The sequence below is a fragment of the Cottoperca gobio genome, chromosome 7 (assembly GCF_900634415.1).
Source record: "Cottoperca gobio chromosome 7, fCotGob3.1, whole genome shotgun sequence".
Classification (NCBI taxonomy): Eukaryota; Metazoa; Chordata; class Actinopteri; order Perciformes; family Bovichtidae; genus Cottoperca; species Cottoperca gobio.
The window spans coordinates 17,615,308-17,628,696 of record NC_041361.1 but is presented as its reverse complement, the minus strand read 5'-3'; the positions used below and the strand labels follow the sequence as shown (position 1 = coordinate 17,628,696).

At 41.4% G+C, this 13,389-nt stretch overlaps 1 protein-coding gene across 3 annotated transcripts in view; it reads left to right on the top strand.

Moving 5' to 3' along the window:
- Positions 1 to 13,389, top strand: part of mtor (mechanistic target of rapamycin kinase) — an 85,982-nt gene that overhangs the window by 46,769 nt on the left and 25,824 nt on the right. For all 3 annotated transcript variants that reach the window (XM_029435367.1, XM_029435368.1, XM_029435369.1), the window contains 6 exons: positions 1,414 to 1,489; positions 3,438 to 3,577; positions 6,608 to 6,708; positions 7,319 to 7,434; positions 10,270 to 10,347; positions 12,148 to 12,255. In XM_029435367.1, the coding sequence (XP_029291227.1) occupies positions 1,414 to 1,489; positions 3,438 to 3,577; positions 6,608 to 6,708; positions 7,319 to 7,434; positions 10,270 to 10,347; positions 12,148 to 12,255 (619 nt within the window). The remainder of the gene's footprint in view (positions 1 to 1,413; positions 1,490 to 3,437; positions 3,578 to 6,607; positions 6,709 to 7,318; positions 7,435 to 10,269; positions 10,348 to 12,147; positions 12,256 to 13,389) is intronic.

Genomic DNA, 13,389 nt, shown 5'->3' with positions numbered 1-13,389 from the left:
TTTCTGACATATATGCTCAAGTATTCTTCATCAACTTTCGGCTGCTGTCCTCAGGAACTCCACTGCATACCAGCACTCTTCAAACGCTACATTTTACAGATGTATTGGCCGTGGCTGCACACAGGTTTTGCAGTTGAGGAAATATAATAGACCTGCGGTTCATATGAGTGTTTCCAGATGTGGTGGCGGTGCGGGTGAGTGGAGGGTGTACAAACGGGAGTTGTGGTAACATCAGATAACGCATCATTTGTCATATAAGCGTGACAAATGTCAATAGGTGCATTAAGTTTTCACAATAAACACCTTGCTGAAAGAGGAAACATTTGTTCTACATTGGTAAAATGCACTGAAGCAGGTTTCTTATGCCGTGTTTTCACTGCATGGTTCGGCTCAACTCACCTCACTTTTATTTTTTACCAGGCCCTTTTCTCCATTTCTTTTGCCACTGCAGATAGTACCCCCTCAGTGTAGGCGTGATTCTCTGCTGATCGCCATAGTGGCGCCGCGTGAAACTGTCCACCATCTTCAAAGCAAGACTCAATGAATTATTTAATCGGCAACCAAACGGTGGAACGTCTGAACTTTGTCAATTGTACGATGTAGTTTTGCAGGCTGACATTTTTTTTATATCTGGGTTGAGTGAATAAATTGTGGTCGCTGTTGATGGTAGCTTGGCTATTTAAAGTATCGACTCAGCTCGCTTGGAAGGTGGAGGTGGTACTAAAAAAGCACCAGGTGCTATCCACTACTTTTGCTAATGGAAAACCAAAAAAGAGCAGGTTGAGCTGAGTAGAACCGTGCCGTACCATGCACTGGACATGCAGCATTAGTTGACTTAATCGCCAATGGTGAGACGGCCTCATTGTTAGGTTGAAGGCACATTGGCGGTTCAGGGACACAATTCTCACTCGCCCTCGGAGATTACCTGGGGTTCAATGTCAGGTAGTGGTTCTACTGGCAACCCCCACAGGTCAACTGTTAGCAGCGACACAGACTTCAGGCCAAGGCAACTACATAACAAATTGGGAGGGGAAGAAATATTTTCTTGTAATTAATGTTAGCTTTAGCCTTGTCAACACACTTTGAGAGTTTGTTCCCAGAAAAAGTCAGTTAGATATTTAACATGCCATCAACCTCCACTTGATTATCCACCTGTGTAATCACTCACGAGGATGCACAGTTCTACCATAACATTTGGTAATTACTTATTTGGACATTTTCAGCTTGAACGGTAAGTTGGCTAACATATATGTATGATGAGGCAGCTGGATCTAAACAAATGGCTTTTTTCTAATAACAAAAGTACCTGCATCTGCACATTTCCCACATATTGAAGCAGAGATGTTTAGCATTCCAAGGTTTGTCTTCAAATTGGTCTAAAAGCTTGTCTTTTCTTTTCGTCATATCTTGCAGCATCAACAATAAACTTCAGCAGCCAGAAGCCGCATCTGGGGTGCTGGAGTACGCCATGAAGCATTTCGGAGAACTGGTGAGTCTTTCTTTTTGGGTCATATTTTTTGCCTTCAATCAAAAAAGGGAAACCTTCTCTTCAGTTGTACTTAGACCGACAAAGGGGCAAAAACCTGGCTTCCTCTTTCCTTTCAATCGTACTGCTACATTGGCACAGCAGCGGCGCCTAGTAACTATAGCAACAGCCCTCACAAACTCAGACCTTTGCTTTTCTTGATGCATTTTCAGTCTGAATACGTTTTTGGTGAGCTGTGGTGTATTATCAACATACACTTCTCCCCGGCATATCCTTTGAGACACATACCCCCAGAACACCATGTGCTTAATGTGCAGCACGTGGAACAACCATCTGCTACGCTGATCAGCAGTCGGGGGCAAGGAGCTGAATTATGGACTTTTTGTCCAATGGACAGGATGTTTGGATTTTCTTGCATATTTGCACACCTGTTATGTGTCTCTGCTCTGGATTTCTGAAAGACTACTCTCTTACTTTGTGCTTTCCACCTTTCGAGTGTTAAAATGTGTTGGTGTTAGTTTTATAAAAAATAAATACAAACTGTAATTATTTCTTAATAATGTTTGCAAGTTCCCTAAATAACTTAATTTACTGCGTCTCTTTATGTGACTTCTGATGGGCCCAGCATATAATTTGTTTGTGTTCATGTACAGGAATACTCCTCCTCCCTAATATTACTGGAAACTCCTCAGTGTTTCATCTTCTGTGTAGATGGATCTGGTCCACATATGAAATAACTGTCAAACTGTGTACATGCTTTGAACATCATCCCACAGATTTTCCACATCAATCACATAAGTTGTTGTTCTGATTATTTCCCCTCCCTGTTACCAAAATTGCATCATGTAGTAACTGTGTTTTTTTGTTTGCTTTGTTTGGATGTACAGGACAGTCTTTGTAGAACTAGTCATGAACGTAATGATGACAGAACAGAGTAAACAAATCTCTCTCTATTGTCACCAAAAGCAAGTAAGATAGTTTCATGTTCCAGCACGGGGATATGTGTGATTACTTCCTGACAATGAACTTTACCAGTGTAATTTAGTCTTTTCAACCAAACAAAACAAAGCTTGATGTGACACACTTACAAAATAGATAAAATTTATGTCATGAGGTTCATTTTATGGGAAAGTGAGCAGCGACGGACTCAAATTATAACTCTGTTACGTACATTTTAGTTTAAATGCGAGATTGTAACCTTTTATGTCAATTTATGGCCCTACAATTCACAGTAGCAACACATTTGAATTTAAGAGTTCAGCTGGTGTTGATGAGCAACTCAATGCAGGCAGTAGACGGTGGGAAGACGACCCAACCATGTAGAGGGCATTCATTTGATTTTATGAAGTGGTTATTTTTAGACTAAAGTCAAGTCAAATGTTTTTTCCCAATCATCAGAACCCCTTATGGCAAATGTATTTGTGAACTGCATTCATGCTTCTCTGTAAAAGCATGTGAGAAGTGAAAAGACTCAGTAAAAACAGCTTCACCGTGCACTTCCAGGAATCTTGTTTATGAGGTAACCAGTTGGAACGCTTCACTGTGGGAGGATGTACGGGTTCCCTGTTTAGTATGCCAGTCAGGAATCATCAGTAAAGCAAAGATTGAAAGAGATCTATCTATGTAATCATTGGTCCCAAAAGAAGTCGATACCTGGAAGTCATTTATACAGGACGCCAACGTTAAGATATAACCAGGGTTGAATCACTAAGTTGGGAAAATCTAATCAGTCATGCAATATTACGGTAAGTGCTGGAAGTCTTGGCTTGACTGTGAAAGGACAGGTGTTGTTCCAAAACCCTTTGCTTACACTGAAAAAAACAAATGTATTAAAGGGTCGAATGGTCTGGGCAACAAACACGTTTTGGCTACGTGTTAAAACTCATTGTGTGGATTCTTATCGTTGCATGGTTTCAGTTTCATGCGATTCTCTTCTGCTTTTATCTAATAGGAAATCCAAGCCACTTGGTATGAGAAGCTGCATGAGTGGGAGGATGCCCTGGTAGCATACGACAAGAAGATTGACATGAACAAAGAGGATCCAGAGCTCATCCTGGGCAGAATGCGCTGCTTAGAGGCCCTGGGAGAATGGTATGTCAGTAGTCCTATCTGTTGGGAGTTTAGTAGGGCTGCAACAATTCCTTCAAATCAGTGTTCCCTGCCTTCTGGTCTCAGATTCATTGACACGTAATCTCCTGCAGATAAACTCAGTGAGTCAGTATTAACGTTTACTGACCATATTCAATTTAGCATAAGTCCGCTTTCTGAAACATACGGCCGTAGGCTTTTAAGTATGAAGGTTTCGTATGATTCGCTATAGTGATAAAATAGAGAAGAAATTGGTTTCTTCAGTTTTTAACCTCGGCTCTAATGGATAAAGTCAGTGCCTGAGGTAGTATACTTGATTTAAAGCTATTCCATCTCCCATTTTTATTTGCGTTGGCAGCCTATTCTCACTAAGTCCTGACATTAGGCTTTTGATGACTGGGCGAAAAGAGAGAGAAAAGTTCTTCTGAGTTGACCAAAGTAATTTTTAGCGGGAAATGCATGAACAGGCATCCAACGTAAGAGGCGCCGCCACTTTAATTAAAGCTCACCACAGCTGAGGCTCAACTCCGAAACCACCGCCCACGTTCAAAGATTTGTTTTTTTTTAGGGAAAAGGAAAGTCACAAGATGTGCGAGGGATCCAAATATGTGGATCGTCACAGAGCCCATGACACTGAGCAGATGTTAATTTACTTATGTAACCTGCCTGCCTATGCCATTGTTGTGCACACTGCGAGTCATTTCACTAGAAAATGATTCAGCAATTTAACGAGAATATGATTGAGCTGAAGGTAGGCAATGTGTTTGTGTGTGGATGGGGGATGAGATAACAGTAGACCGGGTCATTAGTCAAAGGAGATCAGATTTAAGAGAACACATTGTTCCCTTTTACTCTGTCATAATCCTAAACCGCTGAGGGAGATTTAAAAAAGTGTTCTTGACAGTTGAATGTAATCATTAGTTGAATGTTGGACAGCTTTGAGGAACCTTTTTAGACAAAAATGTCCACCTACAATTTTGATCAAGGGGATTTACAAAAAGAAATGGAACACACGTCTCTTGGTTCTGTTCAACCTCACTTATCAATCTGCCAATTACAAGAGCTGTTTTATATCTGACAAATGCCGTGTCGCTATTTTGGAATGTTGTGCTCTGGGGATGGAGGCCTGTGTGTCTGATTAAGCCGCTCTTTTTTTTAACAATGTGGAAGGTTCTATTTTCCCCACAACAACAGATACAATAGTGGTGGTGATGGCCTAGCGATCTAGTGGTACGCCTTCAAAAACACTAGAAGGTCGGGAGTTCACTAGAAAAACACTAGAGTTCAATACCAGGGCTGCCACCAGTGTACCCCTGAGCAAGGCACTTAACCCTGAGCTGCTCCAGGGAGACGTGTCTTGTTGTACTTAGTTCAATGTAAGTCGCTCTGGATAACAGCGTCTGCTAAATGACCTGTAATGTAATAATAATAATGTAATGTAATACCATCAAATACAAACAGCATCAGTTCTGCCTCCACCATGCAAAAAAAAAAATATATATATATATATATATATAATGATAAATAAAATCAGATAAGTACATGTACAAGAGCTAGACATATTTTCCAGAACATATAATAGTCGTTTCTTTGAGTAGAATATACTGCAAAATAACCAATTCCCTGTATTCAGCACTAGTGGTGTTCTCTTAGTATGTTGCTTGTATGTTACTTAAAATGCCGTGCACATCCACAACGGTCTTCCCACTGATTGTATTCTGGCTGATTAGGTTCTGTTCAGGTGGAAGTTGGGCGGAGATATGCTTGGAATTACGTTAAGTCACCAACATATGTAATCGACCTTATTCAGACATTTTGGCACGTCGTTGCAGGAAAAGCACAGGTGTAATTGATGACATTAGAAAAAGACTGCATTCCATTTTGATGAGCTAGTCCTGGTATTGTGCATGCTGGCTCACTGTCATGGCTGACTGGAAGACTTCATGGAACTGAGTCATCGTTAATGCGTCCCGTCCAAACAGGCACCAGGACACTAACAAGAGAGTGAGGGAGTGAAACCCCCCTGTGGACCAATGGTTTGTAGTATAGGGCCTTTAAAAGACATTGTTATATTAATGTCTCCTTTTAAGATTTATTTGATCAACTTTTCTAATTAAATTCCAAGGACGTGAATAATGGTCTGCTGAGTAAAATTAATAACTCTCGCTCTTCTGGACTCGTGTTTGTCCGCTGTAGACACGTACGCTCAGTGTACTCAAGTTTTTTCTACTTGTTGCTTTCATGTTATACGATACGTCAGGCAGCTGGAGAACGGCTTCACTTTGCTGACCCCCATCCAAACCTGTCTCTCTCTTTTTACTCTGTCTGTGCCTCCCTCTATCTCTCCCTCGTCTAAGCTGGCTCCAGCATCCTGCCTGTTAAACACATGCGGTGGGTTTGATCTCCTCTTGGACAATGCCGCACTGATTGTTGTTAATGAGGAATTAGTTTTGGTTAGATGCACCTGACCGCAACGGGAACATCCATCTGTTTGCTGGGATTTTATCAGACTGTCATGGGACAGTACACTGATTTTTAAGATGTTCAACTTTTAGAATAAATGAAGAAATAAATAATGGCAGATGTGAAAGGAGTCTTATCTCCTTCTCATCCTTGGCTGGAAGGGCTTGGCTATTCTTGTGAATTATTTCTTCATTTGTTGTTTGCGGCAGGAAGAGTACATTTAGTGTCTTGACATGTGTTATCATTAGAGTTTGGACTTTAGGAGAGCAATTTGATCTGTTTAGGAGAAAGGCTAGACCAGTACAGTATAGCATCACTTTACACAAGTTTTTGCAATTTCACTTTGAGAGCTGTGTGAAGACATTTGATGGCCAGTCAACATGCAAAATCACAGAGCATAATTATAGGATTTTGAGAATTCTTTTTAGTACTGCTTGATCAAGGGTCTTGTTAGCTGTCATGTAGCCATACTGCAGTGTATACAATAATACTCTGCACCTGATTAGTTTCTAAATAACTGATGTCATCACTTCTTTCTACCATCTGAAGCCTGTGGTTGCTGTTTTCCAGGGGCCAGTTGCACCAGCAGTGCTGCGAAGAATGGACGCTGGTGAGCGAGGAAACCCAGGCCAAGATGGCTCGTATGGCCGCTGCTGCCGCCTGGGGTCTAGGTAACCACTCGTATATGAACTTACAATTTAAAGTATCGCTAAGAAAAGATTAACAATGTAGTAAAAGTCAGCTGAGTTTTAAAAGAAGACTTGTGTGTGGAGCATTTAGGTCTGACTCAGTGCAACAATGCAATCAGACAGAGTAGCAATGAAAACGGTAACGGCTCTTGCCAAGTCCCCCTCTCTCATAACCAGATGGGAATGGCATCCAGTCATAACATTGACATATCATAACGTGCAATGGTGGAGAAGAGCCGGGACCACGCTGCAGAAGCATGCTTTGAGGTTTGCGGTCCGTGTCCTTGACTTTCTAAAGTCAATCGTAAACCCTGAGACGAAACCCAACCTGCATCTGAAGACTCGGACCATCTTTTATTGTTGTCGTAGGGAAGCAAAATGTTGAGGTTGCAATCATTTATTGCATCAATACTACTCCGACTACAAACGGAAACCCTATAAACAGATATCTGCATTCATATGCAGATATCTGTTTATAAAGATTAGGTTTCAAGACATCCACTAATTCATTATTATTATTCATTATTGTTAAAAGCTTCCTGCTTAAACATGTTTTTGTGCTTTTTCCGTAACTTCATTGTTGTTTCTCCAGGACACTGGGACAGCATGGAGGAGTACACGTGTATGATCCCAAGAGACACACATGATGGTGCTTTTTATAGAGCAGTGCTAGCCCTGCATCAGGACCTCTTCTCATTGGCCCAGCAGGTGGGTTACATCACCACTCACAAATACACCCAATGACATTCACCCCCATTCGAGGTACATCAAAAGTATACTTTTAGAAAACATCTCATAAAGCCATGCCACGAGGGGAATTCGCCTACTCTCATGGTTTCTGGAATTTTCATTAATCTTTATAGCAATGCATGAAAAGTTCAAATCATTAGAAACCAACGCTGTAGAGAAACATAAAAAAGGCTTTACAGCTGCTCCAGACATAATCAAATTCCACCATCAGCTCAGGCTTTTAATTAAAACAAATCAAACACACCAGGCTTGTCTTGGTTTTCCATTTACAACATGGTACCACTTTAGTGTGGAAATGTTCTGTAACTCATGAAATTATCACAGCATTCAGCCTCAAACAAATACAGAGCTGGGTACTCCTGCTGTCCGCCTGTCAACAACGTCTGGGGATGGTCAGGGTGGTGTTTTCCTCATGTGATGAAGGTTGGGATGTTAGATGAGCTCATATTCTCTGGAGATGGATTTGTTCAAGTGGGATGCTAGCACATCTATTGAACACAAGCTGCAGCACTGACGCCAGTAAACACCTGCTCCTCCAATTTCCCCGGGCTCATTCTCTAAGTTGCTTCTTCGCCCAGGAGACCTGCTCTCTGTGCCCTCACATCCCTCCACAGCCACCCAACTTTGGAGATTAGATCCAGGTGTGGTCGATAGGATTCTACATCAGCTGAATAGGGAAAGCAGATTTCTGACTCTTGGCGACAATAAGGCGTTCACAATGAATGAAGAGGAATGAAAAGCAGATGGAGCGAGGGCGAAAGCTTAAATGTCAACATGAGCTCAGTCTAGTCTTCCGGATGTGGTTAGTAATCCTCGTACTTAAAGTCCTTTTGATTCCATAGGGCTGTTCCTTTCCTCCCTCTATACCCCCCAACAACCAGACCATGCTCCAGGAGTTTTGGCGTGCGCCTTTTGTGAAAGGGTTCAGGTTACTTTATAAATCTCCCCCAGTAAAGCAGTCATTGGCTGTGACCAGCTTCGTGATATTTTCAGTTCTCAAGTGTGCGTTTGATTCGTAAATTGTCTTGTGTTTTTTTTTTTTTTTTTTTTACAAACTTCAAGTTACCTAAAGCAGTTGATTCGGCCCCAACCATTCACATAGTGGCCATCATATCACACTGTAATGACAAAGGAATCTCATTGGATTCAAACCTATGTAAGTGCAACCTTTATGTAAGAGAATGGAGGATCGGATCACAGTTTGTTTGTGCTGCCAGAAGCCAGACACTGCATTTATCAGGAGTCGTCTGGACTGCACATTTCCAATGAGGCCCCAGCGCAGTAATTCAGGAGGTAAACAGGACCATAACTGAGGGGAGGCTGTAAAGAAGCAGCCTCATTGTCACCTCGTCCCAACCACCCTCCCATAACCCCTCCTCTTGTTGTGCATGCCTGAAGAGGTGTTTAGGCACGCCATTCCTCCTTTCCCTCCCCGCAAAAATAAATAATTGGTGGGAGTCGGTCTGAAACAGCTGTGTGTCCTGGCCTCAGAGAACTTCCTCAGTCACCCTCCCTCATTTTACGTTCCCACTAATAACAGTTCCCAAAAACATTGGCTGTAGAAGCTCGAGAAATCGGCACATTTTCAGCAACAGTACTTGTGTCCTTGTTTGTCCCTTTTGCTGCTCTGGATCAGGTCTTAATGTTTTCCAGCCCTCATGCTTCTCACTGGTGATAGAATGTCTGCAGTGTCCTTGAAGTGTAGTCCTGTTATAAAAAGTCAGGGAACTGGAAGTTTATAAATGAGTCAGTAATATACAGTCATACACCCAAAAAAACTGGAATTTGGGAAAAACATTTTTAGGGCATGAACGTACTCTGACAGTTGGTTAAAGTTCATGAAAACATTTTGGGAATTCGCATCACGGTCATGTCAGGAACAATGACTAACAGCCTCTATTTTGAATAATTGTTTATAACTTTGATCTAATCTTCTCCCTTTCTCGGAATGTATGTTCATGGAAAATAAGGCTGTTTTTAGTGATTTTGTTTTAATTGTGTTTATTAAAGTTATGCTGTTTTTTAAATCACAAAATCAACATGAAATAATTCCAGTATTAACCCCGTCCCTCCCCTGCTCCCAAAGATGGGATGACTCAAGAAACAGTGACATCAAGCACGACCTCGTTTAGACACAAACGAGAATAAATAAAAAATCAAGAATATAACTCTTAGTTGGAATGCTACAATGTGTAGGCTGTTTTAAAAATATATATATTCATTTGACATTCACAACCATGGTTACAAAACTTTCACACCGTTGCTCTCAACAGTTAATTTCCCTCTCATAAAACACTTGGCACTCAGCAGTACATCCAAACATTTTACTATAAGCATGCGTTCTAGTTGCATTAATGTGTCACTGTTGGCTGCACTTAAGTGAAAAAGGGTATGAGCAGCAAGCAATAACATTTCTCGGTTCATTTGTACAAAGTGTTTTTATTCCCTGGATTTAGTCCAATACCGGCTGGTCCTGATGCAAGAAGTTTTGAGGATGGTGTGACGTGATACATTCTTGTGCTTGTCTAAGTGTCATGCTTTGTTTATTAATAATAATAATAATAATGATAACATATTATTATTTGTTGGCTTTACTGAATAGGTAAAGCTTATAGGGAAGCGAATAAGTTAAATCATGGATTAAACCTGTGTTTCTTATGGAGAGGATTTGGTGCGATTTACGAAGCTTACTAACAATTGCAATCATCGCACCATTCAGGCAGACACGCATCTCATTAAAGATCTAAAGGGTTTTTTTTTGTAACATTTGTGTATGTGTTTTTTCTCATGCAGTGTATTGACAAAGCGAGAGACCTCCTGGATGCTGAGCTGACGGCCATGGCTGGAGAGAGCTACAGTCGAGCCTACGGGGTAAGTGTTCTGCTGAGTCAGACAAAATATTATGATATATAATGATTTCAACCGCTTAATTTTTCACAGCATTTGCGTGCAGAAGGATTATACCACGGCAACAATATTTTATTTAAGTGATGATTTATAAAAGATTAGGTCTGGAAAAAGCATACATATTTACAGTTTCTCCACAGCCCCATGCCCCTATTTTATTATCTATATACAGTTATTTTTCTAACTTCGTTCGGTGTTTCACTATGGGAATCGCCTTGGCATGGCCAACTAAGGAAGCTCCAATGACACAGTCAAACTGTGCTAGGGGCCACGCCGCCTCACAAAATAACTTATTTTTTCTGCTACAGTTCATAGACGGCCCTTTAAGGAATACGTTGCCGAACGCAGTTCCCGGCTTCAGTGTGGATTTGCTGATTAAGTACTTTGCAAGAAGTGTATTTATTGCTGTTACACAGGATAAGTCAGAGCAGTGTCCGCATCAAGGCGGATGATGAAAATGAGTAGGTACTGGTCCAGTCCGTATATGAGTTAGCTTCCCACCAAGGGCTACTCAAAGCTTGAGAACGCAAAGTGTGTGAGTGACTTTCAGGCTTTTACCATCTGCACTTCCTGCTTGCAGTTTGCCCCAGGGCTCACCAAAGCCTGCCTGCGGCCCAATCTAGTTTTTGTGTCGCCTACAGATGTCCCAGAGTGGAGCTTTCGGCTTTTCACCCACCGCCATTCTCCTCAGTTGAGGAACAGAGGCTTAACACATTATGCCCGGTGCGGGCGCTGCATGAGTAAATCAGCAGCTTTCAGGAAAGAGGATCAGCTGTTTGTGTCCTGGGCCACTACCCACAAGGGTAAACCATTGTCTCGCCAGAGGCTGTCCCACTGGATTATGGTGGCCATTTCTCTGGTTTATAGCTGTAACGGTTTGCAGCCCCCCCAGGGTTTAAGGGCTCATTCCATGGGGAGTATGGCCACTTCATGGGCCCTGTGCAAGGGTGTTTCAGTGCAGGACATTTGTGCTGCTTCGCCTCACACTTTTGTAAGATTTTACAGGCTGGATGTCTCTGAGCCATCCTTAGCACAAGCAGTGCTAGAGTCAAATGCGCCAGGATCCCTGTGATTATCACTTCTTGGCTGGACGTTATTTATGGCTTCGGGAGAGTTTATGCAATTCGGGAGTGGTCTATATCTCCCATAGTAAAACACCGAACGAAGTTAGCAGAAGAACTTTGGGTTACTTATCTTAACCTCGGTTCTTTGACAACAGAGTGAGGTGTTTCACCATCACTTCCCTCCATAGACACAGAAAGAAACCGGTCTGTAATGATTTGTGAGGGGTCGGTCGACTGTGGTAATATGAAGGGGCAAGCAGAGTTCGTCCTGTCTGTCACTCACTGACGTGTATTTAGAGCTTCCTTAGTTGGTCACGCCAAGGCCATTCTCATAGTGAAGCACCTCACTCTGTTATCAAAGAACGTTAAGTAACCCAAAGTTTTATTAATTATCCAAGCAACATTTAAAATCTGAATAAAGCAGTGTTCCTCTCATACAGATTGTCAGGTATCATCATGGAAGCCATTTGATTCTTGTTGATTTAAGGAGTGTAGACTCTGGATGGTGTAAACAAAGCCATCGTATGGAGATGACAGTTGCCACATAAGAAGGCCCAGTGGGTTGCTTAATGCATTCAATCGTAGATTCTGATCAATTTCCAAGTTTTAATGATCCTTTTTAATTTTGCACAGAAGGGGATTTTGCCACTACAACAACACCAGTGTGGATACAATCAATTGTGTGTGTTTTGTTTCCCAGGCCATGGTGTCTTGCCAGATGCTGTCAGAGCTTGAGGAGGTGATCCAGTACAAGCTGGTGCCAGAGAGGAGGGACATCATTAGGGAAACATGGTGGGAGAGGCTTCAGGTAACTGCAGTGCATGATATATGGGCACACACTCACACACACTCACACACACACACACACACACACACACACACACTATAAATGTAAAGCAGCTGTTGGAAAGGCTGCTGTTACTAATGTGAAACATTACACCATACATACACAAACCTCAGTGAGTAAGGATTCACTGTCTTGTAGATTTGTATGTTTATTTCTACATTTGAAAGTAGATTTGTAAAGGTATAATCATGTTGGGCTCAAGTCTTATTTACGATACTTGAACAAACTTCGGATGAAAGTTAGTAGTATCTAAGGCAAAGATATGTTCCACATGCAGCCAATCTGTCCAAACGAGTCTATTTGTCTACATAAATTCATTCACAACCTTCCTGCTACGTCAACAAAGAAAGGATGAGTCACATGAACTACAGCATAGTGTCAAAACAGGGAACTCTAGTTTGTTTTATAAATGTTTTTTGCACACTGTCCACTCTGCAGTGTACAAGTGACAACATATGATGACAGTGAACAGCAACAACAAACAACTGAAATCAGGTTTCTCATCATTGAGGTGATCTTATGATGTAATGGGTCTAATTTTACCCATTCACCTTTTATGGTATTTGTGTTTCTAGTCACATAGCAGGTGCTAATATTAGACAACACCAGTGCAGAGGAAACTGTGTAAACTGCTTATTGATGTCATTCCTGTCTTTTGTTTGTGTTGCCTCCCACTTGAGTTGAAACTTTGAGTTCGAACACGGTGGTCAAACTTAAGTTCCTTGTCGATAAAATGATATTAGATTTGAACCTTGAAGAAACTCACCTCGACCACTTATTGTGTTTGTGGACATTAATTGAAGGTCATGTCCATAGGTGAGAGTTGGTACATATAGTAAATGAGCTTGTAAATCACGAGTTTATCCTACTATAACTGACCTCTCCTCCTAAAAATAAAAACCTAAAGAAGAAAATAAGATCATTTTTTAATAAATATGCCTTTACTTGCCATCGCCGCCATAGATATTTAAACAAATATTTGTGGCTCATTTTTGTGTAACCCCATCCTAACTCTTCCTACTTCCTGACACTGATTATGATTACTGTTATTATTACAACATTAATTGTTAATTAGAGTGTTGTACGTGCTGTCAA